Below are 13976 nucleotides of genomic sequence, written 5' to 3' on the forward strand. Positions count from 1 at the left end.
ACAGGAGGGTCAGGCAGAAAGGTGAGATCACACGGCCACTGAGGCCTGGAAGAGTGTGGCTCACTGCATGTCACCCACCCACAGGGCCCAGACCAGGACAGGAGCCAAAAAGCCAGAATCTCAAGTCTTTAATGGCTGCAGGGTCTCGCCACCCAGGCCCAGTGCCAGGGCTCAGATCTTGTTGAAGGCAGCTATGTCAACGCTCTGCACCTGCGGAGAGGAGGGCGCACGGCGGTCACACAGGTGCTTCCCCGAGGCCCGCCAGCGCCTGCCCCCCGCGGCCCTGCTCCCTCACGCGGGCCTGCCCACTCACATGCTCCTCGAACTTGGTGATCTCTTCCTCCAGCATGTCGGTCCCCACCTTGTCATCCTCCACCACACACTGGATCTGTAGCTTGCGGATGCCGTAACCCACGGGCACCAGCTTGGAGCCCCCCCAGGTCAGCCCGTCCAGCTGGACGGAGCGCACGCAGGCCTCCAGCTGGGCCATGTCCGTCTCGTCGTCCCACTAGGAGTAAGGGAGGGGCAGGCTGGGGTCAGGAGCCCAGCAGAGCAGAGCGTGCAGTGCTTACTGGGCCCTAAGCAGCCCGAACATGCTCCTGCCCTGCTGCCCGCTTTCTCCTCTTGGCCCACGGTTCCGAGCTCAGCTCAGCCCCACCAGGACCCCGGGGGGGGGGGGGGTCAGAGGCAGGCCACTCACGGGCTTGACATCCAGGAGGATGGAAGACTTGGCCACCAGCGCAGGCTTCTTGGCCTTCTTCTCCGCGTACTGCCGCAGCCTCTCCTCCCGCAGCCGGGCAGCCTCCTTGTCGTCCTCCTCGTCGCTGCCAAACAGGTCGATGTCGTCGTCCTCATCATCCTCCGCAGCAGTGGCCGGTTTCTTGTTGGGGGGCTCCACTTGGCGCATGGGAGACACGTGCTGCCGGAGGGGAGGGGAGGCTGAGACCCACGCACCCTGGGTGGTGAGCCTGGAGGACATGGGGCCCAGGTGGCTGGCTCTCGCCACTGCCCCGCAGGACCGGGCCAGGGGAGGTATGCACTCACCTGGGTCTGCGGGGCTGCAGCCCGGTGGGCGGGTGAGCTCCTCTCCAGCACGCTCAGCCGAGCCTCCAGCTTGGAGACGGCCCGCTGCAGATCCTGCACCACTGTGGAGGCAAAGGAGACGCCGGTCAGACAGCAGGGCCGGGCTGGGACCCGCCGCCAGGGCTAGGGCCAGGGGCTCACCGCCTCGCAGGCTCTGGTTCTCCACCTCCAGGCTTGCGATCCGGGTGACGAGCTCGCTGTGGTCTCCGCCAGGCCCGCTGGAGGCTCCGGAGCCTGAGCTCTGCAAGGCAGGGGGAGGGTGGGAGCTCAGCGCCCCTGCCTGCTCCTAGGGCCCCCATTCACAGCCCTGAGCTGGGAGGGAAGTTTGGGAGATGGCAGACAGCAGCTCCTGTCAGCCTGCCGGGTCTACCTGCCATCCTCCACCCAGGAGAGGAGCCCCGTGAACATGAGGCCGTGGCACAGTGACATTGAGGAAAGCAGAAAGCAGAGCCCAGGGCAGGCACGGAGGCTGTAGGAGCTCAGAGCAATGGCCACCACTGCCCGGTAGAGCGGCCAGCAGCAGAGGACTCAGTCCCAGGACAGGGGGAGAAGCTGAGGGGCCGGTGGGGGCAGGAGAAAGGATCATGCCGGTGCAGAGGGCAGCCACCCTGCAGCCACCCCGGGCCACGCACGCACCGTCCAGTTCGCCAGGCCTTTCCCTGAGGACTCTGGGGGACGCAGGAAACCAAGCCTGGCCTGTCACCTGACCCGCACAGTGCTGCCTGGAGCTCACCCACAAGGCACCACAGCTCAAGCCGGCATCCTACCCAGGGATGGACATGCACGCATGGGGTCACTCAGCCGAGCCGCACCCCAATGGGACAGCTCTAAGGACAGAGTGCACATGGCCTATTGCTGATGGCCACTGTCCCTCTCCAGTGTCCAATCACAATAAAGGCCTTGGGCTTGAGGCCCACCTGCCAAGCAGCCACAGGACAAGCCATGTGGCCTCCCCCGCTGCTCTGCACACCCCAGGCCATGGACATGCTGCCAGGTGCCCGGTTCTGTCACAGGCCACCGGGCAGTGCCAGGCTGACGCTGTCTCCTGTGACCCCCCGTCCCAGCTTACTGCTCAGGGCCCGTGTCTGTGGCAGGGGAAGGAGCACAGGGCAGCTGCTGGGAACAGGACGTGCTCTGCTCACGCGCCTCTCCTCCGCTCACCCAGGCGCTAGCTCTAGTCAGCAAAGGCCACACTGCCACCTACAGCTCACAGAGCTGTGCTGGACCCACCCTCTCCAGAGGGTCCCCCTTGGCCACCGTCACCAGCGTCACAGCGCATGGCACCCCCAGCCCACCTCCCACAGCACTTGGCTCTCAGGGCCACTCCCACTGAGAGGTGAAGGCCAGATCCTCCCGCTGCAGCTGGCCCGGCCCGGCCTGGCCGGCGGACTCCTGCCCCAGGGGACAAGTGAGCCAAGTCCTGCTGGCAGCTCAAACCTCTGCCCTTCTGTGCCTACTGCCTGGCATGAGGCAGAGCCACCTGATCTCTCTAGGAAGCCAGTGCCCTGGGGGCTGCCCATCCATCCCACCCAACTCAGTCCAAGGCAGGCGCAGGGAGCCCAGGGCCCAAGCCTCAGAGAGGTGGGCCCAGGCCACCCGGTCCAGTCACAGGTCCAGTCTCAGCCCACGTCGGCAAGCTGAAGGCAGCCACCGTGTGGCTTCAGGGCAGTGCCGTGCACCCAGGCTTTGAGCCTGGGACCCACCATCCCCACCCCCACTCTGTGCCTGGCACCAGGCTTGGTTCCCAGGGACCTCTGGGTTCTGAGGTCCCAGTGTCTGCTGAGCGCCCCACCCGAACCCAAGCCTGGGGCTGGGTCAGCACCATCCTCCCCGGGTCCCTGGCAGCAGCTGAATGAATGGTGCTCCTCTGTCATCCACGTGGAAGCCTCGCCGGCACCCCAAACAGAAATGTATGTGGAGGCGCAGTCGTTACAGTGGTGATCCAGTTATGAAGCCACTAGGGTGGTCCCAACCCAACGCCGGGTGCGCACACAGCAGACGGAGGGAAGACGACACAGAGCTGCGGCAGGACAACGGCCGCCTGCAGGGGCCGGCCCCACCCGGCCGCACTCAGACCGTGAGAACGAATGTCTGTTGTTGAAGCTGCGTGGCCTGTGGTACTTTGTTGCGGCTGCCCAAGCCCACTGTCCCCAAGCCCCAGCAGCACACCACAGCTGTCCCCAGAGACCAGGACCCAGCAGCCGACTCCTATGGGTGACGGTCTTAGAAGAACATGCAGCTCGAGCTGCTGAACCCTGGCCATGAAGACCCTGTGCCAGCAGGTCCCGTGTCTGCGGGTGGAGGCCAAGAGGGAGGAGCAAGGAGAGGCCAAGCACACGGCGGGGCAGACGGCAGTGGCACGGCTTCCTGGGGGACACCTGGACCAGCTGTGCAGGCAGAAAGCGCTCTCCCACGGAGCTGAGGGGATGGGAGAGGACCCTGGATTACCCGGGCAGGCCCAGGCACCACAAGGGTCCCCGTGTGAGAAGCGCAGAGAGGAGGACGCGTCACAGAAGCAGACGTCAGAGCCCTGACACTGCTGGCCAGAAGCCGCAGGCCAAGGAGAGTGGACAGCTTCTCGGAGTTAGAGAAAGCAAGGAAATGAACTGTCCCCTGGGGTCTCCAGAAGGAACACAGCTGTGCCGACACAGCCAGCGGGGCAGGACACCCTATGTCCCGGAGGGAGAATGAACTCCTGGCTCCTATGGCCGGGAAGGTGGAGCGCAGGTCTGCTACCTCCCAAGGACACAACCCCCTGCCAGGCGGAGACTGAGCTGGACACGGTCCTGTCCTGGACTGACCCCGTGTGGGGCCTGGCAGCCGAGCTGGGCCAATTCCCTGATTCGAACTCGACACCCTGTGAACCCACCATCTGTCCGGGGAGGTGGAGGCCTGAGAGGGAGGTGGGCGTGCGGCGGACGCCAGCCTCCGTGGCTCCTCAGCGGGGAGCAAGCAGGAAGGAACGGCCAGCAGGCGTGCGCCCTGCAGCAGCCGGGGCAGGAGGGAGGCCCAGTGAGCACCAGCGAGCGAGCGAGAGGCATGGCAAGGGTGAGCAGGGGTCTCCTGTGGTGGCCTGGGCCCAGGTCTGTGTCCTGGCAGGAACACAGCACCGCACACCTCGCCCTGACTCTGCTCCAAGGGCAAAACGCCGCACTGCTCGGCGTGGGGGCGGCGCCAGTGCAAGCCGCGGGTCCCCGGCCGCGGTACTCACTCCGGCCAGGGATTTCTGGATGTTCTCTCTAGCTCTCGCAATGTCGCGGAGGATCACGCTGGCGCCGTTCTCCTGCAGACAAGTGCAGAAAGAACCAGTCTTTTCTTTCATTAAAAAAATTTAATTTCCAAAATAATAAAAAAAAAAAAAGGAACCCTCATGTGGAGAGAGTGGTGCGCAGAGCGGAAGCTCAGGGAGTGCGAGGTGCCGGAGTCCTGCGGCCGAGACGCCAGGCCCAGCCCAGGCCAGGGAGACGGAGTGGGCGTGCTGTCCCTCACCGGGGCAGGAGCAGAGCCAGCACCCCAGGAGCCAGCCAGGGCCACCCCGCCAAAGACCCAGCCGCCAGCACCTGGAGCAGAGCCCCTGGGTGGGACGTGCCTGTCCTGGTGCCAACACGGCCCGAGGCCGGGGGCACAGCCCCTACCTGGCGTGAGGAGCCAGCTGCAGGCCCGTTCATCTGCTCGTAGAACTTCCTTTCTGCATCGTCATACTTGAACTTGTCGAACCAGATCTTCTCATGCACCAGGAAGTTTGTAGCCATCTTCCTGCTGGAGGGGAAGGAGAGGTTGAGGTGGCCTGGACTGCACCAGCGCCGCTTCCAACAGCCCAGACGCCAAGGGGGCAGGCAGGCTCTCCCAGTCCTCGGGCGGGTGACGAGGGCTCCAGGGCAGAGCACGGGCGGCTCCCGGCCAGGCACGGAGCTTGTAAGCACCCGCCTACACCACTCGCTGTTCCCACCCCACACGGCCTGTCCCCAAGACCAGCGGCCCTCAAAGTGTGGCCAGGAACCTCTGGGGGTCCCCAAAGTCCTCCCTTTCCCAAGCGCACACCTGTGCGAGGCTGGATTTATGCCGGACAACACACGCCCACGGTCTGCACATAGAAGCAGGGGTGAGAGCCCACTGCTTCCTACCAAGCACACCCTAGACTCCCAACATGCAGAACAAGGCCACTCACCCCCTGAAGGTCTCTTACAGGAAAACTGTCATAAAAATGTGTTATCAATATTAACGTGTAATAAGCTCAGTGTTACTTTTCAACAAATGCTTTTAGCATTTAATCGCTAATGCGGTAAAAATGGATAGCTATGATACAAGCTCCTTGGGGTCCCCCAAGCCCAGAAGTTGGGGAACTGCTGCTCTAGGCCCTGGGCAAGCAAACCATGACCCGAGAGCCACACCCAACCCGGTTTTTGCAAATCGGTGCCCTGGCAGACGGAGAGGGCAGCACAGACCGGGGCCCATAGAGCCTCTCCTGTTCCTCACCGAGCTGGACAGAAACGGGCCCAGGCCACCAATGGACCTCACCAAGTGTCCCCTTAGTGACAGGGGGTGGGTCCAGTGAGTCTCTTCCACCCCTACCCCCACGAGGAGCCAGACCTCTCCACCACCTCCCACTGCCCGGCAGGGACGCTCCGCCCACGGCAGGGCCCCATGCCGACCCCTCACTGCCAAACCCGTGGATCACTCCACAGGTGGCAGCCGAGGCTCCCGCGGGATCCGGGCCCAGGCCTTAAATCCCCACTGGCTCAGCCTGAGGCCCAGCCACCTGTACCGCAGCCTTCCAACCCCCTACCCGTGCTGTGCTTCCCGTTTTCCCTAGGGTGCAATCCTCTCTGCCCACCTGCCTGGGCCCCGCTAGCTGGGAACCCCTTCCTTGGCCCGCCCTACCCCCTGGCCTCCAAAGACCACTGCTGGTGCTGCCTGGAACCATCCTGGGGCAAGGCCCCTGGGTCCCCAGGTGCAGAGCAAGTGTGCCTCCCCCAGCAGATGTTCTTCAGACGCAGGCCACCTGACTGGCCACGTGCTGGCTGGCATGCCCGACACATCCACCTTACCTCAGAGGGGACTGCAGGTGGCGAGGGAGGCGGGGTGGACAAGCAGGGGTCAGGCAGGGGCGCGCTGGCCCCAGGTCCTGCCCCACTGGGGCTTGGGGCCAGCAACACAGGAGCTGCCTGGCCGAGGAAACCCCGCCTGGGGCAGACTCAGCCCTGTGCCGACCCTTCCCCCCACCAACGGCCCAGAACCGGGGGCGCCCCGAGGGGTGACCCTGGAGGCTGCACTGCCCAACCCGCTCCTGTAACCAACTCGGCCGGGTCCAGGCGTCTTGGGAACAGCCCTGCTGGGGCGGGGGCAGGAAGGGGAACACAGGGGGCCCCAGCCCGGGCACCTGCCCCGCGTGTTTCTCCTACTTGGGTCTCAGGCTGGACATAGATGGGCCAGAACGGACACCGGGTCGCTGAGCCAGAGACGCGGCTTCGAGGCGCCAGGCCATGCGCAGGGCCTCGGCAGCATGGTGGCGGCACTCCGCACTGTCGTAGGCGGGCTTGCTGAGCCAAGGGGCCTCAGCATCCTTGTGCAGGAAGTACCAGTAGGGCAGGGCTGGGGGGACCTCCCCATCGACCCGCCGAGGCCCGGCCCGCTTGCTTCCTACAGCGGCGCGGCCCCGCCGATCTCTGCGGCCCCGCCGGGCACCCTCGGCCTGGCTGGCCCGCTCCTGCAGGCGCACCTTCCCGGGGGGGTGGCCGTCGAACAGGGCCTCGTAGAAGCCCCTCTCCGCAGCGTCGTACCGGGGCTTCTCCAGCCACACCTCCCGCACCAGCGCCTGAAGGCTGCCCAGCGGGGGCTGGCCATTGGCTGGTGTGCTGGGCTGGAGGGTGAGGGCCAGGTCAGGGGCAGGTGCCCGCTGGCCAGTGTCGGGAGCCCCCTGCCTGTTGCTCCCCTCTGCAGCCAACAGCAGAGCCTGAGACCACTCCACGAATGCGCGCTCAGCCTGGTCGAAGGCAGATTTGTTGACCCAGACGCCCCAGGTGATATGGTGGCAAGCCATTTGGCTTCCGTGGGTACAGGGACACCTGGGGCCAAGAGCAGGTGGCCGGGTGGCCTGAGCAGCCATGTCTGCCAGCCTCTGGCGATATGAGCTCTCGGCCTGGTCGAAAAGTGGCTTGTCCAGCCAGACGTGGTCAGCTGAAAGGCCCACGAGGGCCAGGTCCGCCTGGCCAAGCCCGCTCTTCGGGGAGCGCTTCCTCTTCTGCAGGGGCCGCCTCCCGCTGTGGCTCTTCCCGGGGTGGCCCGTGCAGCTCTCGGGGGCCTCGGCCTCCTCGGTGTCCTCCTGACCGGGCCCGTTCACGGCCGGGGCCTCGGCCAGGAGCTGCAGGGCGGCGGCGGCTCGCGTGGCCTGGCGCTCGGCACCCCCATGCTTCCGCTCGTCCTCCCAGGCGGTCTCCAGGGCGCAGGCCTTCCCACTCCTCATCTTCCGCGCAGCGTTAAAAGCAAGCACAAGAAGGCGATTGAACGCAGTGAGCCCGCGGGGCCAGCGGCCCGCCCCTCCCTCTGCGGCCTGACCAGTGGCGCGGGAGGGGCCTGAGGACGCTTCCCAATGGGGGCACCATCGAGCAACGTGCAAGGGCCCAAGTCAAATCCACGGGCGCTCAGTAAGGAGGAAAATAACACACGGGCGTCGGGGCACAAACGCGCGTATTCTGTTAACTCAGGACTGTCTCTGCCAGCTCCATAGGCACCACACTCTGCAAAGGGGTCTGGAGAACACTATCTCCAAACCTCTTTGGCCAGAAACTTCTGCCAGACATTCCAGGCAGGGTCGCCAGGTCTGACAGAGAATGCACTCAGTTAACATGACTTTCAGACCAACCAACAGCCTCTAGAGAAAGTACTTCCCGGGGCTACCTGAGGCTCCCTTACACTAACTGCAGTTACTCGCTGCTCAGCCAAACCTCTGACTGGATATCCTGTGGTTTGCTAAGTCCAGCCACCTGGCCCGAGGCATGGGTTTTACAGAAAGCACTGTCTCTAGGGATGACCCATCATGGTGCGCCCTGCCTGGGTCACCCACACCACCAGCCAGTGTACCACACGTCCCAGGAGCTGCCGCCTGGGGTCTTAGAAATGGGAAAGCCTCCTGGTGGGAGCTCGGAGCCAAGGGCGGAGGGCCCAGCCCAAGGCCACACAGGGGAGACACCAGGGAGGATGCTGGTGACCGCGTGCAGACGAGCCTAGTGGCTCAGGCACTAAGAACCAAGCTCCCTGGTCAGCTGCATGCATCTCTGACCAGGAGGAGGTCAGCTCACACCTTTGGGTGCACTAAACTAATGGGGTCCCCGGAACCTCCGAGCCCCAGGATGCTGGGACCCCGCCCCTTGCTTCGGCACCATTTGGTGTAAGGGGCGCCATCATCTGAACAACGGGAGGCAGGTGGGTGGCTCTGTGCCCCACCTGCTACCTATGGCTGGTGGATAAGCCTCAGCTTCCTCGCTGGAGGTGACCTGAGTCGTCTGCTCCAAGGGCTGCTGGCCTGACAGCGATGGCCTCACCCCCTGCCACACCCTGATCCTGCTGCTGGCACAGGGGCCCCCGCCTTGCTCCCGGGCATGGTGCTGTGGAAAGGCTGGCCCCCACTCGACGACAGCCGGAGTCGGGGCCAGTCTGCTCAGATGCGCCTAGGGTCCCTGAGCTCACCCTCGGCAGGCCTTTCTAGGGGAGTGGCTGTGACTGGCATGGGGGTTCCTTCCCAGCCACAGACCCGACTTCAGGGCCTGCTCCCCAATGCAGAAGCATCCTGCCAACTTACCAGCACCAGATGCTAACCTGCCGGGGGCTGAGCGGCTTTCCCTCGGGACACCCCCGTGATCCCACCTCTATGGATCATGGCAGAGCCTAAGCAAGGGAGACCCACCAGCCTGCAGAAACCTATCTACCTGCTGGGCCCTCGTTCCCAGGAGAGGTGTCTCCAGAGGGAAGGCAATCTTCAACCCCACTCCCCTGGGGATGGAAGTCTCTCCTAACACCCCAAATGAATCCGAAACCCGACTCGTTACCCCAAGGGCCGCGTGGGTGAAGTCCCACAGCAGCCTAGCACTTGGGGAGACTGCCCCTGTACTCGAAGGGCGTGTGGGGGGCCTCTAATGGCACACACCACCGGCGAGGAGCCGGAGCCACCCCAGCGCCTTCCTGCCCAGGCTGGCAGCAGCACTCACCAAGGCCGGGCTGACGACAGAGGCAATGCTGGCGGTGGGAGCGTGTGCCCAGGAGGCAGGGCATTGTGACATCACCCACTGTTTCTGAGGGGGCGGCAGGCTGACCAGGCGGGGCTTGTGTGCCCTCTGACCTAACGCCAGGCCCCTTCGGCCCTGCCCAGAGGCTGGCCCCCCAGTGCCCAAGCCCTGCCGGACCCTATTGGCCTAAATGCTTCTTGGCTCTAACATAGACCAGGCTCTGCTCAGAGCTCTGGGGACTACAGTTCAGGGGAGGGAGAGCCAGTGCTTAGGAGGCCCGTGAACAAGGCAAGGGCCTGCTGCGCCGTAGCTCCATGGCCGGCGCCTGCGCCCACCCCACCCAACGGGCCACGGGGCCAGAGCCGGAACAGCGGCAGGTCCAGCTCCTGCTGCTCGGGTGAGAAAGCGAGCCCAGCTGCAGTGACGGCTGCACCAGGGGTCCCCTAGCTCAGGTGAAAGGTGCACAGGGCAGGTGGTACTTACTTCCGCTCTGACCTCCTAGGACAGCATGAAGAGAAAGCAGCAAGGTTAGAGGCAGTCAGACAGGGCGGCCCGAGCAGGCTGGAGGGCCCTTCCGAAGCTGCTTGGTGAGGCGTGCAGGCGCGTTTGGTGGAGGAGACGGTGAGCGCCAGAGAGACCCGCCACCCAAATCCCAGGAGGCAGCCGAGTCCGCGCCCAGGCAGTCCCCAGGGTTCCCGTGAGCTGAGCCCGGCAGGCCCTGGGAGGCATGACCTGAACACCCTGCCCACCTGCTCCTCGCTCACGCCAAGGCAACCGGGGACAGGTGAGCCGGAACCCCGAGTTCCCCCACGGTCCGCCCGGAGGTGTGGAGGGGATCCCCACCCAGTGATGCCCCCTGCGTTGCCACTGGGTCCAGGCTGCCGGACAAGGTGCAAGACGACGAGGACCACTCCAGGGGTCTCGGCGTCCACCCAGCCCTGGTGCCCACGCTGGGACACAGTGCCGCCAAAGGGCTCTGAGCGGCAAAGTCTTCTTGGTGTGTGTAAGAGGCCAGGGAAAAACGGGCCCCGGACACTCGGTGCCACACCCCAAATCCACAAGAGGTGACAGCCCAGGTGAGGAGGCCACATGCAGACTCTGCCAGCTCCAGGCAGGCCTGCTGAGCACAGGTGACAAGACCCTGCCCTGCGGCCCCCTCAGCTGCTCAGTAACTGGAGTCCAAAACATCTGCCCCCCTTCTCCAACGGGAGCTCGGCCACCCAGGTCCCTGACGCCAAGTCACTGATGGACAGGGATGCCCAAGGTGCCCTGAGGGGCAGACGAACTGGTACCAAGGGGAGGCAGCTGGCCCCGGGAGCATGCAGGAGGTCCCAGGTGGCTCCCTGCAGGAGCAACACCCACCGCGAAGGCTTCGTGGGAGGCACAGTACCCAGAGGGGGTGTGGGCCTGGCTCTGGGGGGAAGGGCTCTCCGGGGACACAGCAATGAGCCACTCCCACCGCGGAGTGTCACCAGGGGGGACTGGCCACAGCTGAGGGCAGCAGAGCACCAACTGGGCACGAAGCTGATGTTGAGACAGGCCAGCAGCGCCCACGGGGACGCTACCGGCTGCCCCTGCCCTGCTGCTAGGTCTCCAGGGACAGTGGACAGCCCCCAGCGGCTCCGACACAGAGCCCATTTCTACCTCCTCGACTCCCTCGTCCCTGCGTTCCCCGAGCACTTGCCCGAGCCCGTGTCTCCTGGCAGGAAGGCGAGCGGGAGAGAAGCCCTACCCTGGCAGACATGAACACACCAGCTTGTGCTCTCCAGCAGGGACCCTCAACACCCAGTCCCTTCCGGTGGCAGCAGTCACAGCTCGGAGCACGGGGAGGAAACTTGGCCAAGGACCGGGAGGGGGTGGCCTCGGGGGTCCTGCTCACCTGCACGGTGAAGAGCTGGGCTGCCCCCACCACAGCCTGGCCTCACCCACCAGGCTCAGCGAGACCGCTCCCCTCAGGGCACTGCCCTGCCGAGCTGCCTTGGGTTCTCGGGGGCCCCCAGTTTGGGAGGCCCCAAGGGGACCACGCTCCGCCTGGCCACCAGGAAGGCAATGACGCTAAGATGGTCCTGGTTAGATGTGACCCTCCCTCTGCCACACGCTCAGCCCAGAACCCGGCGCACCAAGCCATGTGCAGGCGCTGTGGGCTGCAGGCTTCTCGGCCTCTGCTGAGCCGGGAGGGCAGTTCTTGTGGTGCCAGCACAGAGAAGCTGGCAGCCGCTCCCGCCCGTGACGCTCCTGGCTAGAGGGCCCTGAACGAAGGTGAGGATGCGACCTGGCAGAGCTGTGCACACCAAGGTGTCAGGGCCTGTGACACTGGGCAAACGGAGGGTTCTGGGAAGGGTCAGCTTCGAGCCTGGGTCTGCCCTCCAAGATGCCTTCGCATCCTCCGGACACCGCCTCAGGGGGCCCTTTACCCACATCGCCCCACGGCAGTTGCAGAGAGGAGCTCCCAGATTGGACACCCAGAGCTCAAGAAATGCCCTCACGGGACGCGAGAGCGCAGCGAGCAGGCGTGAGGTGTGTGCGGGGCCGGGCTCTGCCCCCCGCGCCACTTCCTCTGCCGTTGCTGGCGTGGCCTGGCCCCGTGCTGCACAGCAGAGCCTTCTGTACCTGCAGCGTCACCAGCAGTGAGCAACAGAAACGTCCTGGTCCACGAGAACAGCCACGCAGGGAGCTGCAGACCAGGGGGGTTGAGTGCCCTCTGCCTTCCCTGGAGGGGCTCTGCAGCCCCAAATCCTACTCAGAGGCTTTCCGGCCTGACTCCGGGATAGCTCACCCCACTCAGACACCAGCCTGTCCCACTGGCAGGAAGGGGGACCTGCACCCATGCCAGGCCCAGCCAGTGGCAACCCAGTTCCTGCCTCATACCACAGCCTCTCAGTTCTACCTCTGTCCCAGCCCCTGCATGCTCCCCCGGGGTGACTCCGGTACCCCGCGCAATTCCCCACCGCCCACGCACACACCTAGCGCGGGCATCTCCAGGCCTCGAGGAGCCGGGGACCCGGCTCCCTCTGCTGCCTGTGCTGCACGTCAGTGTCACGCGGCCACCCACTTCCGACACACACATACATGTCGTCTTAAAATTACCTGCACAGGGCCAGGGCTCGACAAATGCTCAAGCCAGCACTTCCCGCTTGCGGTCCCCGAAAAGCTGACACTAGTATATGACATGTTGGAGGCATTCTTTTTGGTAATCTTTAAAAAAAAAACACCCGACCTTCAAGAAACCACTCACAAAAACACCCATCAAGCACATTTGCTCCATGCTGAACCCTGCGGCCTTACCCAGCTTCCCAGAAGCAGAGCCCAGGTGGCTAGTCCCCAACTGGATTCGCCAGGGGCAGCTGTCGGGGCCCAACGAGGATGAGAAGGGACTGGTGGTCGAGTGCTCGCCCTGCCCAGGCTCCCATGAACCCCACCGCAGCCCCACCGCAAGGTGAAGAAATGGAGACCTGGCCTGGAGGGCACCCCGGGGCTGGCACGGGGCCAGAACACTGCCCTGCAGAAGTGACGCAGGGAACATACTCTGAGCTTGTGCCAGGTGGTCCATGAGAAGGCGCTTTTCTCAGGGGACACTCTGTCCACAGGGCTGGGCACGGGAATGACCAAAATGCATTTTGAGCCAGCCCATCTACTGACTTGGGGTGCCCAGGGCATCACAGCTACTCCTGTGGTAGTGTAAGGTAAAGACACGTCCTTCCCGGCCCCAGGCCAGGCCCACTCTAGAGTTCTGTGCCAGGGTCAATTTAAGAGACACCCAGGCCGGCAGGGGCCACCCCTACAGTTCTCTCGCGCCCGGGTGGCCCTTCATTCTGGAAACCCTGACTTGCAGCCTCCGTGGGGCCTGCGCCCTACTCCACCCCTTGGCTCCAGCACCAGACTTTCCCTCCTTTCAAAGTGCCGTTTTTTCAGGAAGGCATCATCCTCGCCTTCAAAGACTGGTTTCAACGTCGCCGCCTGCCCGGACACCTTATCCAAGGCAAGACGACTGGCCACTTTCAGAGAAGCCTGTGTTACAGTCACTCAGCAGTCACATCCTCATTCCTTCCCGCATTCAAGAGCCATCAAGGTTCCATTAGGGTTGGACACGCGCTGTCCCTTAGGTCCAGGACCAGAATGCAGTAGGTGCTTAATAAATACGCGTGCTGGACAAAGGACAATCCATAGGCCTGGGCCACACAGCGGGGCAGATACTCCTGTCACCCACGGACGCAGGAAAACGCGGCGCCCGGCAGCCCCGCGCCGCCACCGGGCTGGGCCGGCCACGTGGCCTGCGGGCCCCGCCCCTCCGCGCTCGTCCCAGGAGCCACACTCGGCCCCCGCCCCTAAGCCGACACGCCGACGGCACTTGCGCCTCGGTCCCTGACGGCGCGGAGCCGCTGGCGCCGCCGGGCCGCCCGCCCGCCGGCCCGTGCGGCCTCCGGGGCTCGTGCGGCTCCTTCGGCGCGGGCCGCGGTACTCACACTCCAGCCAAGGACGCGGCGACCAGCGGAGGACTCGACGGCGCGGGACGCCTGAGGAAAGGGAGGGCCGCCCGGGCCGCGCACGGGAAATGAAGCAGCGGGCCCTACCATGCGCCGCCGGCCGGGGCGCAGGGGGAGCGGCTCCCGCGCACGTCCCGCCCCGCCGCCCGGAGCTCCCCGCGCGATTCTCCCCGCTGCTGGAAAGACA

The 13976-nt window shown here is 65.0% G+C and overlaps 1 protein-coding gene across 7 annotated transcripts; it reads right to left on the reverse strand.

Moving 5' to 3' along the window:
- Window positions 1-111: 111 nt before the first annotated feature.
- On the reverse strand, window positions 112-13925 carry EEF1D (eukaryotic translation elongation factor 1 delta). Of its 7 annotated transcripts, none has more exons than XM_016139237.2 (8): window positions 13769-13925; window positions 4719-4842; window positions 4295-4366; window positions 1225-1324; window positions 1045-1145; window positions 701-919; window positions 314-508; window positions 112-210 (listed from the first exon to the last, which is right to left on the reverse strand). In XM_016139237.2, exons 2-8 carry the CDS (start codon window positions 4833-4835, stop codon window positions 172-174), a joined length of 843 nt encoding a protein of 280 aa, XP_015994723.1. In that variant the 5' UTR covers window positions 4836-4842; window positions 13769-13925; the 3' UTR covers window positions 112-171. The 7 variants fall into 7 exon arrangements, with proteins under 7 accessions (XP_015994723.1, XP_015994724.1, XP_015994720.1 ...); XM_016139238.2 differs by having other exon boundaries at window positions 113-210; window positions 4719-4839; window positions 13769-13908; XM_016139234.2 differs by lacking the exon at window positions 13769-13925 and adding an exon at window positions 12393-12500 and having other exon boundaries at window positions 113-210.
- Window positions 13926-13976: the final 51 nt, after the last annotated feature.

The sequence above is a fragment of the Rousettus aegyptiacus genome, unplaced genomic scaffold (assembly GCF_014176215.1).
Source record: "Rousettus aegyptiacus isolate mRouAeg1 unplaced genomic scaffold, mRouAeg1.p scaffold_m13_p_15, whole genome shotgun sequence".
Classification (NCBI taxonomy): domain Eukaryota; kingdom Metazoa; phylum Chordata; class Mammalia; order Chiroptera; family Pteropodidae; genus Rousettus; species Rousettus aegyptiacus.